The sequence below is a fragment of the Mauremys reevesii genome, linkage group 10, assembly GCF_016161935.1.
Source record: "Mauremys reevesii isolate NIE-2019 linkage group 10, ASM1616193v1, whole genome shotgun sequence".
Lineage (NCBI taxonomy): Eukaryota > Metazoa > Chordata > Testudines > Geoemydidae > Mauremys > Mauremys reevesii.
Genome location: NC_052632.1, coordinates 478,059 through 494,680, shown reverse-complemented (window position 1 = coordinate 494,680; position 16,622 = coordinate 478,059). Strand labels below are relative to the sequence as shown.

General features: G+C 46.4%; 1 protein-coding gene across 2 annotated transcripts in view; it reads right to left on the bottom strand.

Moving 5' to 3' along the window:
* Nucleotides 1-16,622, bottom strand: part of MAP1A (microtubule associated protein 1A) — a 100,710-nt gene that overhangs the window by 18,113 nt on the left and 65,975 nt on the right. For both annotated transcript variants that reach the window (XM_039493239.1, XM_039493240.1), the window contains 2 exons: nt 4,878-4,960; nt 2,176-2,316 (listed from right to left, as the gene is read on the bottom strand). In XM_039493239.1, coding sequence (XP_039349173.1) covers nt 2,176-2,316; nt 4,878-4,960 — 224 coding nt within the window. The remainder of the gene's footprint in view (nt 1-2,175; nt 2,317-4,877; nt 4,961-16,622) is intronic.

Below are 16,622 nucleotides of genomic sequence, written 5' to 3'. Positions count from 1 at the left end.
GTGTGTAAAAGCAACTGTTTCCTATTGATCTGTGAATCCTCTCCCTCAGTCCCACTCTTTCCAAAGCACACGCTCGTGGTTTCCTATCAACTCTCTCTGGCTGGCCATTATCCCATCTTCTTCGAGTAATTTTCCTAGTTATTGAAACTTTAGTTCCTTGACTCTGGGATTTTCTTTTCTACTCAGATTCATTGTCTCTTCTGACCCAGATTTTAAAAGTCTGGGACCGCATTGCTGATTTGGCAAGTGTGGGGATCTATCATCTGATTAAAAATATAGAGACGAGAGTTAATATCTGTTTCAGGAGTCCTTAGAACTATGCAGATATGCAAATATATTGACTAAAGTCATATTAAAAATTAAACAGCTTATATTTTATGAATGTTAGTGATAATATTTTGCATGGGGTGCTTTTGCCTAAAGAGACCCTACTAAGCTGATGTCTTGACAATCTGGCCCCATGAAGAAATGGAAGCAAATAGTCAAGTTGAGAAAACCCAGAGAATATATTGAGAAAAATAAACTCTGAAATCCAGATTTCCAGGCCTATACGTGCAGTTACAGTGATTGTGTCCAGGTGGTCACCCTACTCTCCTAGCCAATTAGCTGAATGTCTCACTACCACAAATGCACATTCAAATTGTGTACATACAATTTTGAAAATGTGGGCCCTAGTGCTTAGTGAATATTGCAACCAGACCAGAGACAGCTGGAGCAGGGCTTGAAACCATCAAAGACACAAGATAGTGTTTCTGAGTGGCAATGAGAATAAATAATACAGCTTTTTATAGAGAGGAACTAGAATACAGCTAAATAAATACTACATTGCATTTCTAATTATCCAAAGATCTCAAAGCTGTATACACACACTACTTAACTCTCCCAAACTGTAGAGTGAGTGTGTGTATATATATTACATTCACTGGATAAATAGTAAAACTAAGGAAGAGGGTGTGACGAAGTGGGAATGTTCTTGCTGTGTTCTGTGAATGCTGAGTGGGGAGCCCTGACCTGGGAAGCTTGCAGGGGAGTTGTGCTGGGACGGCTGCCTTGGGGAAGGGAGCGTACCTGAGCATGTCACCTGAGAACCAGGAGGGGGGTTGAAGGCCAGGTGACACCTCTGCCCGTGACACTGGACAAAGGACACAAAGGCTGGGGGAGAAGCCGGGGGGAGGCGGAGTGAGAGGCTGGGGGGGAGTTTTCAGTTTTGGAGCTGGCTGGGGAATGGAGACGGGTGCCCCAATGGGGCTTGGGCTTCCCAACGGGTCTGTGGCCTCCCTGGGGGCCCCAGATGGACCTAACTAAAGGGGGGTCCTGTTGTCTGTACTGGCAAGACCTGTTTTATCCGTGTTCCTGTCATCTAAATAAACCTCTGTTTTACTGGCTGGCTGAGAGTCACATTTGACTGCGGAGTGTGGGGGGGGGGCAGGACCCTCTGGCTTCCCCAGGACCCTGCCTGGGTGGGCTCGCTGTGGGAAGCACAGGGAGGGGCAGAGGATGCTGAATGCTCCAAGGAGAGACCAGGAAGGTGAAGCCGTGGGAGCTTCTTGCCCTGGAGACAGGCTGCTCCAAGGGAGAGGAGGCTCCCCAAAATCCTGACTGGCTTTGTGGGGAGCAGTTCCAGAGCATCGCCCGGGGACTCCGTGTCAGAGGGCCACATTTTCCAAGGTGGCATATGATTGTGGTGGCTTCAATATTTGGGTGCCCAAGCTGAGATACCTTAAAGGGACCTGATTTTCAGAAAAGCCAGATCACCTGACTTCTGGAAATCTGGCAACCCTAAGCTGTCACAAACTGGGCACCTAAAAATTAAAGCACCCCCAAATCACTAGTCACTTTGGAGAATTTTGACCAGTGACTTGCCCAAGGCCCTATAGTAATTTAGTTCAAGAACTAGGAGAATCGAGAGCCAGGCTTCTGACCAGCATGCCAGGGCATCTGTGCGCTGGAAATGGAGCCCAGGCCCCCTGGTCTCTGCCAGCTGGAGGTGAATCCAGATTGTCATATCATAGAATATCAGGGTTGGAAGGGACCTCAGGAGGTGTCTAGTCCAACCCCCTGATCAGAGCAGGACCAATCCCCAGACAGATTTTTGCCCCAGATCCCTAAATGCCCCACTCAAGGACTGAACTCACAACCCTGGGTTTAGCAGGCTAATGCCCTATTCATACTCACCTCTGGATCTGCAATTATCTCAGCAAATTTCTGATAATTGAAGGTCCCAGTTTGCAGGATCAGGTCTCCTTCTTGGTCTGAGCTCTGACCACACAGGAGCAGTAGTTTGTGGGCAGATGAATCACACACCAGCGATCGGACCTGTTACAGTAAGACAGAAAGTTGTCAATGCTCAGGTTTGAGTTCTATGGTTCTCTGGGTTTCTCATGAGTTCCACAGTCTCAACCAGTGACAGGATCCAGATCATGAAAGTCTAGTCCCTGGTCTAGAGCAGTAAGATGGCTAAGTCATGCTAAGAGTTCAGGCCCAAGTAGCTGGTCAAAGCCGGGCTTTTCTACATAAAGGCTGGTTGCTTGTAGAGACAGAAGCACTCAGAGATGCCTCTGCTGCCTGCCTCACCCAGCTCCAAGCCAGACTGGGCTTTTCAAAAAAGCACAAGGAAGTACACAAGTTCCTGAAGCCCTTTTGCAAACCCCACCTCCAGAGCAGCTGCATACCCTTGCTCCCAATCCTCAGCCTCTCTTTGGGACAAGAATCAACAGAGGCCAGGGATAAGGAGAAGTTTCCAGCAGCAGGGTGTTGACAAAGCTTGCTCCATTCAGGAATCCCATCCAGCTCCATCAATGATCTTCCAGAAAACACCATTCTGGCCACTATGGATGTGGAAGCCCTCTACACTAACATTCCACACGAAGATGGACTACAAGCCATCAGGAACAGTATCCCGATATAATCGCTAACTAACCTGGGCTGAACTGCTTTGTTGTGTCTCTCACAACTAACTATTCACATTTGGGGGATATATTATATCTTCAAGTCAGTGGCACTGGGGGTACCCGCATGGCCCCTGCCCATATGCCAACATCTTTATTTAGGACAACGAACAACGCTTCTTTAACTCTCGGTCCCTACTCACTACTACTCTACATTGACTTGATCTCATCATCTTCATCATCTGGAAAGAAAAAAAAAAAAGAAGAGGATTTCCATTTTTTTTTTCCATCCCACCATCCCACCATCCATCAACCCCTAGACCACAAGCGGTCCATTCACATTTCTAGCTAACTACTGTGCATTAACATAAATAAATACCACCCTATAAACCCAACCCACCCCCTATACTACTTACACTTACTCCTTTTACCCCCCCCCACACCACACACACCATTGTCACCAGCCAAGCTCTACATACAAGCAACGTTTTGCTCCAATCCCTCCACAAGAGATAAACACCTACAGATCTCTATCACTTACAAAACAACCTACACCCACCACCTGCTGAAAAAAAAAAACAGAAAAAGAGAGAGAAGAAGAGAGAACCCCCTACAGAAGGCACCCAGGACAAAAAACAAAGAAAAAAACAAAAAACACAACTAGCATCAACCACAGCACACTAAAAACCTCTCTCCAAATCCTCACAGAAATCCCTGAAGATTATCCTTCATCCAAATCTTCCTCACAGATCTTGGGGAGACAGGAGACAGCCTCTTCCAGCACAGCCTCCCATCTCAAAGCAAACCTACACCATACCACATAAACACCATACAATACAAACACTAACCCTACCCAGGAACCTATCAGCAGCCCCGATGCCCTGTCAGCCATCTCATCCATCACACATTCACATCACACACACACCATCACCCACACACATCCACACACCACCAGCACATCTACACACATCATATCTACCATCATGTGCCATGCATGCCCTGCCCAGCCTCTGCCTCTCAAACATTGGCAAAACATCAACCAAAACAGTCTAGAATAAAAATAAAACAACACAAATCTGATATCAAATCAAATACCAAACCAACCAGTGACTTCAAACTTCAACCTTCCTAACCTAGACTTGAAAAAACAGAAACAAAAAAAAAAAAACAAAAAAAAAAAACAGACTCAAACTGAGAAGACTGAATCTTGAATTAATATAGAAACTGGATACTGGGAACTGTGGTCTAAATAAAGAATTAATTCTATGGTATTATTTTAACTTCTTCTCTTCTTCTTTATCTCTTCTCTTCACACCTCATCTCACATTTTCATTAATTTTATCACTTCAAAATTTTTTTTCCTCCTCCTGTTATTAGACTCTCATCATTGGTTCACCTCTGCATGTTCTCTGTATTCTATGTTCTGTCTTCTGTATCTGTGTGTTGTGTGTGTGTTGTTGTCTCCCATCCAGCAGAAGTTTAAGCTAAGTTAGCTCAGCTCAAGCTAAAGGTGCTACAATTTTTTTTTTTTTTAAGTTTTTTGTTTTTTTTGCTCCTGTTTTTTTATAACAGACTATACTGCTAACCATCCAGCTCCGCCATCTCTCACAGGCTGAAGCCCTCCCTCCTTCCTGGTAGAAGAGCTTCACAAATGCTCTAGAAATTAGGCAGTTCGCAGGAATTAGCATTCTTCCACAGTTTTAATGTGTGACACGGCACTGGCATGTGTTCCTTTATCTAGAAATAACCTGGAACATATGGCAATGGGTGCAGCATGGATCTTCCTGCTGGGTAAGCACACCAGGCACACAGCCTGGAAATAATTCTGCTGGCTGCACACCAGGTCTGGGAAAACTGCTCATGAATGGTGGGAAATGCTCTATTAATGAGCTAATGCTTTGGCTGCGCTTGGGTCAGCACAGGCAGAACAGCTGATGTGGAGAAAATGCTGGTGTTGTCCCATTGCAAGAGGCCATTCTTGGTCCTTACCTCAGAAACAATGCTGTCCACATTGGGATTTACCAGGATCACTGTCTCCAGAGTCTCACTCCGGTGATGAAGGGTCCTTTGGCCTAGGGAGAGACAAGGGGAATAGAAGGGAGGAAAAAGCCTGATGGGGTTTTGCCAACAGCTCTGCCCCCAGTGCTTCACTTTGCAGCAGACTTTCCCCTTCCCCTTGGTTCCAAGGCCTCATGTCATGTTCAAGGGTGTGGTTTAACTCTTGGCTTCTAACAGGCCAGAGTCATGCCCTTTCCACACAAAAACAAACCAGCCTTGGTCTGGCCCAGCACAGGTTGCCACCCCAGATCTCAACACTGTAGCCCGTGTGGGCTCTCCCCTATGCTCATAAAATGCCAGCAGGCACTGGGGCCTCACCTGCCCACTCATGTTGTTATCTAGTTTCAGTGCAGTTTCCAGGGAGATGTAGCTTGGGAAGGTAGCCAAGTTGTGGTTGCTATGGGGCTCTGAGAGCTAACTAATGGGAACTGACTCAACTCTGCTTGCCCTTCACTGGGGACAATGCAGTCCTTGAGGGGAATTTTTTGTCATTCTCGGGAAGTTTTCTGACTCACAGTCTGACAGAATCATAGAATGTAAGACGAGAAGGGAGCTTGATAGAGCAGTTAGTCCTGACCTACCACACTGAGGCAGGACTAAGTATTATCTAGCCCATCTCTGACAGGTGTTTGTCTAACCTGCTCTTAACAACCTCCAATGACAGAGAACCCACAACCTCCCTAGCCAATTTGTTCCAGAGTGGGGCAGAGCACATGCTGAAGTTAGCAGGTGGGATTAATTTCCCTCATCCTCTGTAGCTCAGTGTGATTTACCAAGGTTAAATTAGGCATTATCTGGAGTTCTTTGAGATGTGTAGTCTCTAGCTACATGTGCTCCATGCATCTAAGACTGGAAGACTCTTGTTAGCAGTTCCATTGGTCTGTACTTGCACCCCACTCCTCCTTGTGCTCCAAACCCAGGGCATAAGGGTCAGCATGGACCATACACCCCTCCAGTATCTTTAGACTGCTAATAACCCTTGGAGAGCCAGCAAAGGGGAAGGAGAGCAGGCACCCCCTCTGGCAGTCTGCAAAGGACACAAAATTTCAGAAAGGGCCCTTTGCAGGTAAAATGCCAATCCTTGCACATCTAGGGAGAACAGCTTGCTATCCTCAGCAGAGGCATGCAGCTTTGTGAAGAAGACAAGTAAGCAAATAGTCTAATTTAGATGGAATTCCAAGATCACTGTGCGGGTGAATTTCAGGTATAATCACTAGGAATCCCTACAGAAGATCATATAAAGTAGATTAGTCATAAGAGCCTCCAAACTCACCTACTCTTCTGGCTGAAGTGATGGCCACCCCAAAGGGAAACTTCCAACTCCATGGGGAGTGCTGTTGGTACCCAGGATCTCGTGAGTGATTCTCCCCCCCATGTGCTGGACGGATGGTGTGGAGATCTCCCATGAGAGAATCAGGGATTCCAGGCCTGAGAAGCTAGCAGTGCCCTCAAAAGCAGTGTATCTATCCCCAGATGCAAGGGGAGGGCATGAACTTTTTTTTTTGGCAGCACCAATGACGATGGTCTTTGGTACCAACAACTCCTTACCATGGTGTGATGGTGCCATCAGTGTGGGAACTTCCACTTTCATTTCTCTCTCACTTGGGATAATCCCGCTCCTGCAGATAACACTGGTTTTGGGATGCCGTTGCTCTTCAGAGCCAGGAGATTAGTACCACATTCTTTGTGAGCTCCTGACATGCGATGTCTCACCTGACTTGGAAGGTGTCGGCAAAGAGGTCTTCTTCTTGGATGAGGACATGGAGGAGGATTTCTCTCACTTCTTGGAAGAGTGCTTCCTATCCACCTCTTGCCCCTTTTTTGAAGACGTTCTTAGTTCTACTCCTATCAGCCCTGGAGCCAGAGATCACTATGCTTGGAGGGGTGCTACTCAGTTTCTCTGCAGAATGTACTGCGGGGGGAGGAGGGTGGGTCTGATGGACCAGGGTCAGACTGGGGCCTCATAGCATGAGCTATTAAGAATTTCTGAAGCCTGTACTCACAGGCTTGACAGGTTTGGCTTGGGAAAGAACAGCAAATGCTGCACTTTGAGGGGCTGTGAGCTTCCCTGAGGCAGTAGAGGCATTTGACATGGTCTTCGTTGACTGGGAAGAGCCCAGGAAATTCAGCTCTTGAATCCTGGGATCTTGGCCCCCACTGCTAAAAACTATCTAAAATGATTATCTAAGAGCTATTTGTAGATATTTACAGTTTGATGCAGCGGAAGCAAGCAAACACTACAGACACTGAAGAGGTGCTGTCTCAGACCACGGTTGGCAGAAAGGAATCGGAGAGGCAGTCGGTACGGAACATGAGGAGGAGTGGGGCACAAGTATGGACCAGTGGACACTGCTAGCAAAAGTCTTCTGGACTCAGGCTGTCATAGGTTTGTTCCCCACTTTGAACTTTAGCGTCCAAAAGATGGGGACCTGCATGGATCCTTCTAAGCTAAAATTCTAGCTTAGATCTGAGAGCGCTGCCACCAACCAAAAATATAGTGTTTTGGTTCACTTTCCATTCCTCCCAAACCTTTCCTGGGAAATCCAAGACCCAAACCCCTTGGGTCTTAACACAAAGGGAAATAAACCATTCCCCCTCCTTCCCCCTCCCTTAGTCGTCGGGAGAGATCACCTTGATTCAAACTCCTTGAATCAAAACAAAGAGGGATTCAACTTCCCCCCTCCTCTCTTCCCCCCACCTATTCCTGGTGAGTCAGACTAATCCCCTGGGGTTTCAAACAAGGGAAAAAAATCAACCAGGTTCTTAAAAAGAAAAACTTTTATTAAAAGAAAGAAAAGAAAGTAAACTCTATCTCTGTAACACCAGGATGAAAAATATTACAGGGTCTAGCTTAATAAAAACCCAAAGGGACTAGCTTAAAAACTAGAGGGACTCCCCCCACCCCCTTCTAGTATGAACACAAGTAACAGCAAACAGAAATAAAATATTTCTCCAGCAAACACACATTTGCAAATACAGAAATCAATCAAAAGACTAATCCGCCTTTTCTAATACTCACTATATTGAATAGAAGAGAATATTTCAGGAAGCTTGGAGAGCCTGGATATACGTCTGGCCTCTCTTAATCCCAAGAGAAAACCACCCCCAAAACAAAGAACACAAAACAAAGACTTCCCTCCACCAAGATTTGAAAGTATCTTGTCCCCTTATTGGTCCTCTGGTCAGGTGTCAGCCAGGTCTACTGAGCTTGTTAACCCTTTACAGGTAAAAGAGACATTAACCCTTAACTATCTGTTTATGACACAGGCCCATGGAGCGCATGCGCACCAAGTAGAATACACATAGGGACCATTACACGAAGAACACAGGGATTCTCAGATTGCATCAAACCAGTGGACTATCTAACCACGTCCTGTTGCTGACTTTAGCCAAGATCAGCTGCTTCAGAGGAAGAAATCCTGCAGCAGGCAGTTCTGGGATAGTCTGCCCCAGGGACAGTTTACTCCTACTGCTATTAGTTAGGTCAGCCTGTGGCCCAGAAGCAGGAGCAGTTACATCCCTTCCAAAGCTTTTTTTAAATCATTACTATTATAACTCTGATTATCCTTGTTATTCATATAACTGACCGAGCCTTCTTGGAGTCTTGTTAAGTTCTTGCCCTCAACAGCAGATTGACTCAAAAGGATAAGAACTGAGGGAACCAAGATTTCCATCTCATAGATTCATGGGTCATGATGTTGAATAAACACATTCACTGCCCCTTTAATATACTGTCTTGGAAAGGATGACAAGAGACAGACCCTCTGCAAAGGCACATGGAAGCAAAGATGGCAGACAAGCGAACTTCCAATCCATCTTGGAGAAAGCAAATTCTAAAATGACTGGTAAAGGCACAAGAGACTGGAATAGTCTCTAGAGGCTCTTGAATGCTTACATCATTTCTATTTCACAGACACGATTCTACCAGTAGAGAAGAGTCTTTCCCAGAGAAATACAAGGATCCCCTTTTAACAGCCCTGTAACCATGCTCTCAGATGAAGAGCTTTCTGATCTGAGTGCAGAGGCAAGAGATCCAGGCTCAGGAGAAGCACCAAGTGCAAATGGGGCTAATAGAATTGCACCTGGTCAGCAACTGGAGCAACCAGAATCACTCTGCTGAGTTCCTGCCAAAAGTTCTGGAGAACTAGCAATAAGAAAGAGAGACATGGGGAATGACAGACAGTATTCAAAAAAGAACTAGATAAGTTCATGGAGGATAGGTCCATCAATGGCTATTAGCTAGGATGGGCAGGGATGGTGTCCCTAGCCTTTGTTTGCCAGAAGCTGGGAATGGGTGACGGGATGGATCACTAGATGATTACTTGTTCTGTTCACTCCCTCTGGGGCACCTGGCATTGGCCACGGTCTGAAGACAGGATACTGGGCTGGATGGACCTTTGATCTGATCTACTATGGCCATTGTTATGTTCTTATTCATATCCCCAGTGCAATATACTCACTTAACATCAAACTGGGAACCTAAAGTACAACATAGGACATGTATTCTGACTCAGATCAAAGAGATCCAAGTCACTCCATTTGACCCAATAAACTAAAAATCCTTACAGGGTCCTTGTAGCCCGCTCATGTTGATTGCATCTTATACTTCATATCTGCCGGGGTGTTCTTCCCTCCAGCCAAAATGCAAGTTGAAAGCATTACCCAGTTATGGATGCACTAGTCCCAGAGATATGTTGCTTGTTGACAGAGAGAAGACTATGATCTCCCATTCTTTTCAGAGAAATCATCATTACAGAATGTTGTCCTATGAGAACTTCCACTGCCTTCCTTCGGATCAGACGAAGAAGAGTATGAAACCAACCCAGACAGCCCTCAGTCCCAATCAGTTCACAAATAGTGCAAGCTCCCTGTGCAATACAAGGTGAGCCTCTGCCTTGAGACATGGTCTTGGAGAGACTATCTCTTAGAATTCTAAACCACTTCTTCCAAGGGCAGGGTTGCCAGGCGTCCGGTTTTTATTAAAAGTCCGGTCGGCAGCACAGCAAGGGCCCGGGGCTAAGGCAGGCTCCCTGCCTGCCCTAGCTCCACGCGGCTCCTGGAAGCGGCCGCCAGGTCCCTGCGGCCCCTAGACGCATAGGCAGCCATGGAGGCTCCGTGTGCTGCCCCCACCCGGAGGCCCAGCTCCACAGCTCCTATTGGACAGGAACCGCAACCAATGGGATCTGTGGGGGCAGCACCTGCAGGTGCGAGGGCAGCATGTGGAGCCTCCCTGGCCACCCATGCGTCTAGGGGCTGCAGGGATCTGGCAGCCGCTTCCTGGGAGCTGCGGTAAGCACTTCTAGGACACTGTACCCCAACCCCCTGCCCCAGCCTGGAGCCCTCTCCTGCACGCTAAACCCCTCATCCCTAGCCCCACCCCAAAGCCCGCACCCCCAGCCAGAGCCCTCACCCCCCCACACACACACACACTCCAACCCCCTGCCCCAGCCCAGTGAAAGTGAGAGTGGGGAAGAGCAAGCAGGGGGCCTCAGAGAAGGAGGCCCTTCTATAGGCACTAAGATCAATTTTCCTACATTCACTCTAACCTAAGTGTGCTGAACAGAGAACAAATGATCTTTAGAACATGAATCATGTCCTGATACATTCAGGATCTTAGAAGCCAGTTGTCAAATACAATTACATCTGCAGGCCCTGATGATGAAGGTTGGTAGCTGCTACAGCCAGCTGTTCAGCAAATACGCCTGTGGCTGCTGCTAGCCTTAAGCATATTACTCTGCACTGACCAAGAGAGTCCTCTCCATTCTTCCTGTGCTTCTGCCTCATGGAGATACGGAAGTATACATCCTGACAGGTGATAATCCTGACCCAATAATGAGAATTTAAGAGTGGACTACACTGCTCTGAGAGGCAGTAGGCTTCTAGCACCAGCACCAATTATATAGTCTCCATTTCCCAAAGAGATTGGACCTCATCCCATACCAATCTGTTATGAGAAGGATTCCTGTAGAGAAATAGAACCAGGTCAGTTTCAGCACTACCTCAAACTGAAGGGCAAACCTCAGTCAACTTCAGGAACAGCGGTTCTAAAAGAAAAAATGTAGATAACACAAAACTAAAATTAAAACTGGGTCTAGATCCTCCAGCAAAACTGTGACATCACAGGACCAAGAGAAGAAACCTGTGTGTTTCAGGTCCTGAGGAAGACCTCGCTGTGGCTTGAAAGCTTGTCTCTCTGACCAACAGAAGAAGGCCCAACAAAATCTATTACCTCACCCACCTTGCATCCCTAACAGTGTCAAGAAACTCTGACTTCTCACCTTTGGGGTTATACTGTGACCAGGTAAGGTAATAAAGGTAATAAATGGAGATATACCAATCTCCTAGAACTGGAAGGGACCTTGAAAGGTCATTGAGTCCAGCCCCCTGCCTTCACTAGCAGGACCAATTTTTGCCCCAGAACCCTAAGCGGCCCCCTCAAGGATTGAACTCACAACCCTGGGTTTAGCAGGCCAATGCTCAAACCACTGAGCTATCCCTCCCCCAGGAGTTTGCTGTAGTCCAAGCAGAGCAGAAACCCAAAACTGCCTGTAATTAGGAATTCTGCAAATAAAGGCCACAGAAGAGTATGTCATCATCCCATGTTGGCCCTCTCAGAGGCTGCAGATCCTACCAAAATATCCAAGCCAGATGCTGACTGGTGAAGAAAGTCAGTCTGCCTGTTCTCTGAAGGCCCAGAGCCCAGGAGGTGATGAATCAAAACACCAAGGAGAGCAATATCCAAAGGGGGGAGCCTGGCCTAGAAAAGCGATACCCATATTGAGCAGCCATTGTAGAAAATGAGCCTCAGAAGCTGTAGACTGACGATACCTACTAGGATCCATAGCCTTTCCCTCTTGATCTTTCCTGCGATCTACATCCCTGGTGGGTCCAAGGCCAAGGCAGCTCAGGGAAATATAGGTTACCCCAAAGACTCTTTGTGTGTCGGTCTGATACCTGAAGAGCCCACTACAGAGAGCTCCCTCTGTAGAGTCTGTTCAGAAGAAGCCACTTCCACAGGCCTCTTCTGCACAGGCAAAGGGTTCAAATGCACAGGTGGGGGGTGGAGTTCTTTACTCTTACGGTCGGAAATTATTTAAATCAGAAATAGAGAATTGAGTAACTGAGGTTACAAAAAGAGTCATTTATACTAATGGAATGAATCCCACAGTACTTTGTCCCACAGGCATGCTCTGGTGAAGGGGAGAGAGAGACGCCTGAAAGATCGCACTGTGACTGCACTTGGCCCTTACTCTGCCTGGCTCCCACTGTCAAGAGTTTACAGTACACAGAACAACAGTCTCAGTCTGGTGAGAGCCATAACCTCAGTCACCCAGAGAATATTATTAATGAACCGATTATTAGAGTAGCATCACCATCGTGGCTTTGTGCTCTTTAAGCCCTGTCAAACGATACTCACAAACACTATAGATTAGATGCAAACCTCTCCCGTATTATGAAACATTAAGGTTAAAATTCCAATTGCATATGAGTCTTAATCTTAACTTTGCACCTTCCATGTATGTTCTGTATTACCATAATCATCACAGGATCTGTGCAGTCATACATAGGAATTGCCACACTGGGTTAGACCTTTGGTCCACCAAGTCCAATATCCTATCTCGGGCATCAGCCAGCACCACCAAGTGCCTCAAAGCAAGGTGCAAGAACCCCACAATAGCAGATATGGGACAGTCTACTTTCTGAAGGTCTCATTCTAAACCCTCATAGTGGAGACTGACTTTAGCCCTGAAACAGGAGGTTTCTCTCCTTCTCAATACTCTTGTTCTTTGCATTTATGACAACTCTGGACTGTCTTGTTATTAATAGAAATAATAATAATATCGCCTGACTCTTATATAGCACTTTCCATCAATATATGTCAAAGTGTTTTACAAAGCAGATCAGTATCACTGTCCCTATTTCACAGATGGGAAAAGTCAATCTCAGAGAGGTGAAGTGATTTGCCCATCACCCAGCAGGGGTGGAAGAGTTAGGAATAGACTGCAGGTCTCCTAAATCCCAGTCCAGCACTCTATTCCATAGGCTACACTGCCTAATTCATCCCCTCCTCGACTCTTGCTAAATTTTTGTCCTCAACAATGTCATGTGGCAGTGAGGTCCAATGTCTAATTACACATTGTATGAAATTGCATTTCCTTTTAGTGGTTTTAAATTTCCCACCTTTCAATGTCAATGAGTGTCCCCTTGTCCTTGTGTTATGAGATCAGGAGGTGAGAAGCTCCTGATCTCCTTTCTCTAAACCATTCTTTATTTTAGATTTTTATCATGTCCCTTTTATTGGTGTCCTTGACAAAGTAAACAAATCCCAATCTTTTTAACCTCTCTTCATAAGTTTCTCCAGGCCCATTATCATTCTTGTAGCCGTTTTCTGAATCTCCTCAAATTCTGTTACATCCTTTTTGAGATTGTGTGACCAGAACTGAACTCAGTATCCAGGTGAGGCCAGTCCATAAAGGTACATAAGGGCATTATAAGATTCTCTGCATTATTCACCATCTTGTTTCTTATGCATCCTAACATCTTGTTTGCTCTTCTGACTGCAGCTGCACACTTAGCAGGTCTTCATAGAGCTGTCTACAGTGATGCCCAGGTCCCTCTCTTGAACTGCTACAGTAAATATAAAACTCTGTAAGGTGCGTGAGAAGTTCATTTTCCCCCCACCTCCCAATGTGAATTACTTCACATTTATTGATTTTTAACTTCAACTGTCACCATACTGCCCATTCCCCCGACTTGGCTAGGTCTCTCTGAAGTTCCTTACACCCTTCTCTGGATCTAAATAACATTGTGTCACCTGTAAATTTTGATAGCTCACTGTGCATGCCCTTTGCCAGAGCATTAATATATTAAACAACACTGTACCTAATGTTGAATCTTGAAGTCCCCACTGGTCATCTTTTGCCATGCTGAAATTTGACCATTTATTTCTATTCTCCTTCCTCTCTCTTAGATAGTTTTTGATTCATGACAACACTTTGCCTCCCACCCTATATAAAGGGCTATATATAATATGTGCAGACAAAGGTTTATGTATACAGGTACACAATTCTTCTGATTTAGTCTTGTTGGAGGAGCAGCACCAGAGAAGGGCAGTTTCTTTCCAGGAATTATGTGCTGAGTCACCCAGCTTTGAGTGACTGTACCAAAAGGTAATTCTAGTTGTAGCTTCAATCCTAAAGGGTCTCAAGGAGTTTTACAGATTCTCTGTAAAGGGATCCTTTCCCCTATAGTGCAGCAGCCTCTTGGGTTGAATTCAGCAGCCACTGGCACTACAAAACAGTGTATAGGCAGTAAAGTGAAGATGAACTTCTCCAGCTGACACTGCAGGGGAAAATTTGCTGCAGTTACTGCCATACCATGACCTCAATATCCTGACTCTCACAAAAGTGACACTGGATCTTTAATGACCACAAATGATGAGGACCTCAGCTTTGTTTTAGCTAAAACCCAGCAACTTCCAGCAGCACACCATCACCCAGCACCAGACTGGGGACCAGGGGTGAATACTGATTCAGAGGTGAACGCACCTCTACTAAATGATTCACAGTACTCCTGGCGCCACAAACTTCCCCGGCGCTGCACTGGAGACGGCAGCAACTCCATGGAAAGCGTGCCCCTACTGACATATCCATATCCCTTCCTGGAGCAGGGTACCCCTGGCACCAGGCTGGGTCACTGGGGTCAGCACTGACTGAGGGGACAGCACCCCTTACTGAGTTATCACCCCACTCCCTGCAGCACAGGGTTCCCTAGTACCACACCAGAGAATAGTGCTGCATCAGAAGGGAGGGACCACCTTGTGAGTCACCCACACCACTCACTATAGTCTGGTGCCCCCTAGCATTGTGCTAGGGCATTAGGGTCAGTGCTGACTCAAATGGGAGAGTGCCTTCTACTGAGTCACCCACCTGCTCCCTGCAGCACAGCACCTTTTCACATGGCACTGGGCAAGCCAGAGACCACACGGCAGACTTGCTATAAGTATGATTTTATTTTGTCACTGAAGGAAGAAAAGACAGTTAAGGTTTCCTAGTTACTTACTGGAGATTTTTCTTGCTCCCCTCACGCTGCCGGTTCAGTCCCCCCCATAGCACTTGAACTCTGCTGTTGTCTGCTGCTAGAAGGATTGTATTTATACCTTAGAAGCATCTGATCTTCTGTCTGCACCGAGCAAGTTCTTAGCATACGTGAAGACATAGCAGAGCTGAATTTTTAATGCCTGCTGCACAAAGCAGTTTGGGATGTAAGTAATGCTGGGACTGTCTGCTGTACACAAGCATGTAGTACATATATTTTTTATGGATGGTTAGATTTGAACTATTCTCCTCCTGCATGGTCAGAACCCATTCTTCTCGGTGCTAACACCCCCCCCCACACCCACACACCTTGCTGTCACCCTACAGATATTTGGTCTCATTAGAACAGACTATCTCTTTAAAATTTAAAAACAAAAAAAACTTCTGTGACATACTGACGTGAGATTACAAAACATTTACATGCAGGTCACGTGACACCATGGGGACCTCCCAGACACATCATGCAAGGAAATGCAAATACACTCTTCCGCTGACTCCCCGATCTCTCACAAGATGGAGCCGCTGTGATAGCCTTCCCCACATCTGCTTCTTTCCTAGAGTTTTTCCTCAAGAAGCTCTTCCTGCAGTGAGGCCCTGAACCTCTGCGGCTGCTCAGCCTTCTCCCACACTTCAGCATGGATCTGAGCCACACATTACAGGACTCAAGGCCTTTCTGAATTTGTATAAACAAAAGGCCACCTTTGAAGACAGCCCCGGCTTTGCATGAGTGATCACTGGCTGCATATATTTGCATAATTTAGCATGGTCTTCTGCAAAATGAAAGGCTTCCATCTACTTCATTCTTAAATGACATCATCACGCCGAGATGGTAACTGGCTCTTTCATAAGGATGCTGAGAAATCTCCAACTAGTTTCTCAGTGCCAGAGAAAAAAAGATTTCAGTCCCAAAATGGGTCTGTTCAGAGAAAGAACAACATAGTCATTCCCACTCTGGCACTGTAATGCAAACAGAAGGAAGCAGCCCCAGGGGAGAGTCATTATAAAGGCCAAGAAAAAGGTTTTGCACAGAATATTGAGGAAGGCTCCTGTTTTTATCCATATGTTACACATACCTTCTCCTCTCTTAATGCAAGGTGGATTCACTACTGGGAGCGTTAAAGAAAGCCCAAGGATCAGCTGTCAGCCACAGATGGGGTAGTACTGCCAGAAGGGATGTTGCAAACCTAGTATCAGGACAAGCTGTTCCCTAGCCCATTAGGGTGGCACTGTGCTGATGGAAATGGTTGCTCCACACTGGTGGCAGAGGACCCCACCCATGCTGGAGAGGTAAGAGGGAGGATGGCCCAGTGGCTAGGATACTAGCCTGATACTTGGGAGATCCAGGTTCAGTTGCCACGGACTGCCTATGTGACTTGGGCAAGTCTCTCAGCTTGTCTGTGTTGGTTCCCATCTGTTCAATGGAGGAAGAGCCCTGCACTTCAGCAGAGGGGAAACTACATTAACAATTGTGGAGTGCTCAGATGATGCAGTAACGGGGGCCAGTCATGCACTCATGACAGAGCCATACTGCCAGGCATTAGGGGTGCTCAAAGTCACAAGTGAGGGGCATCAGCAGGCC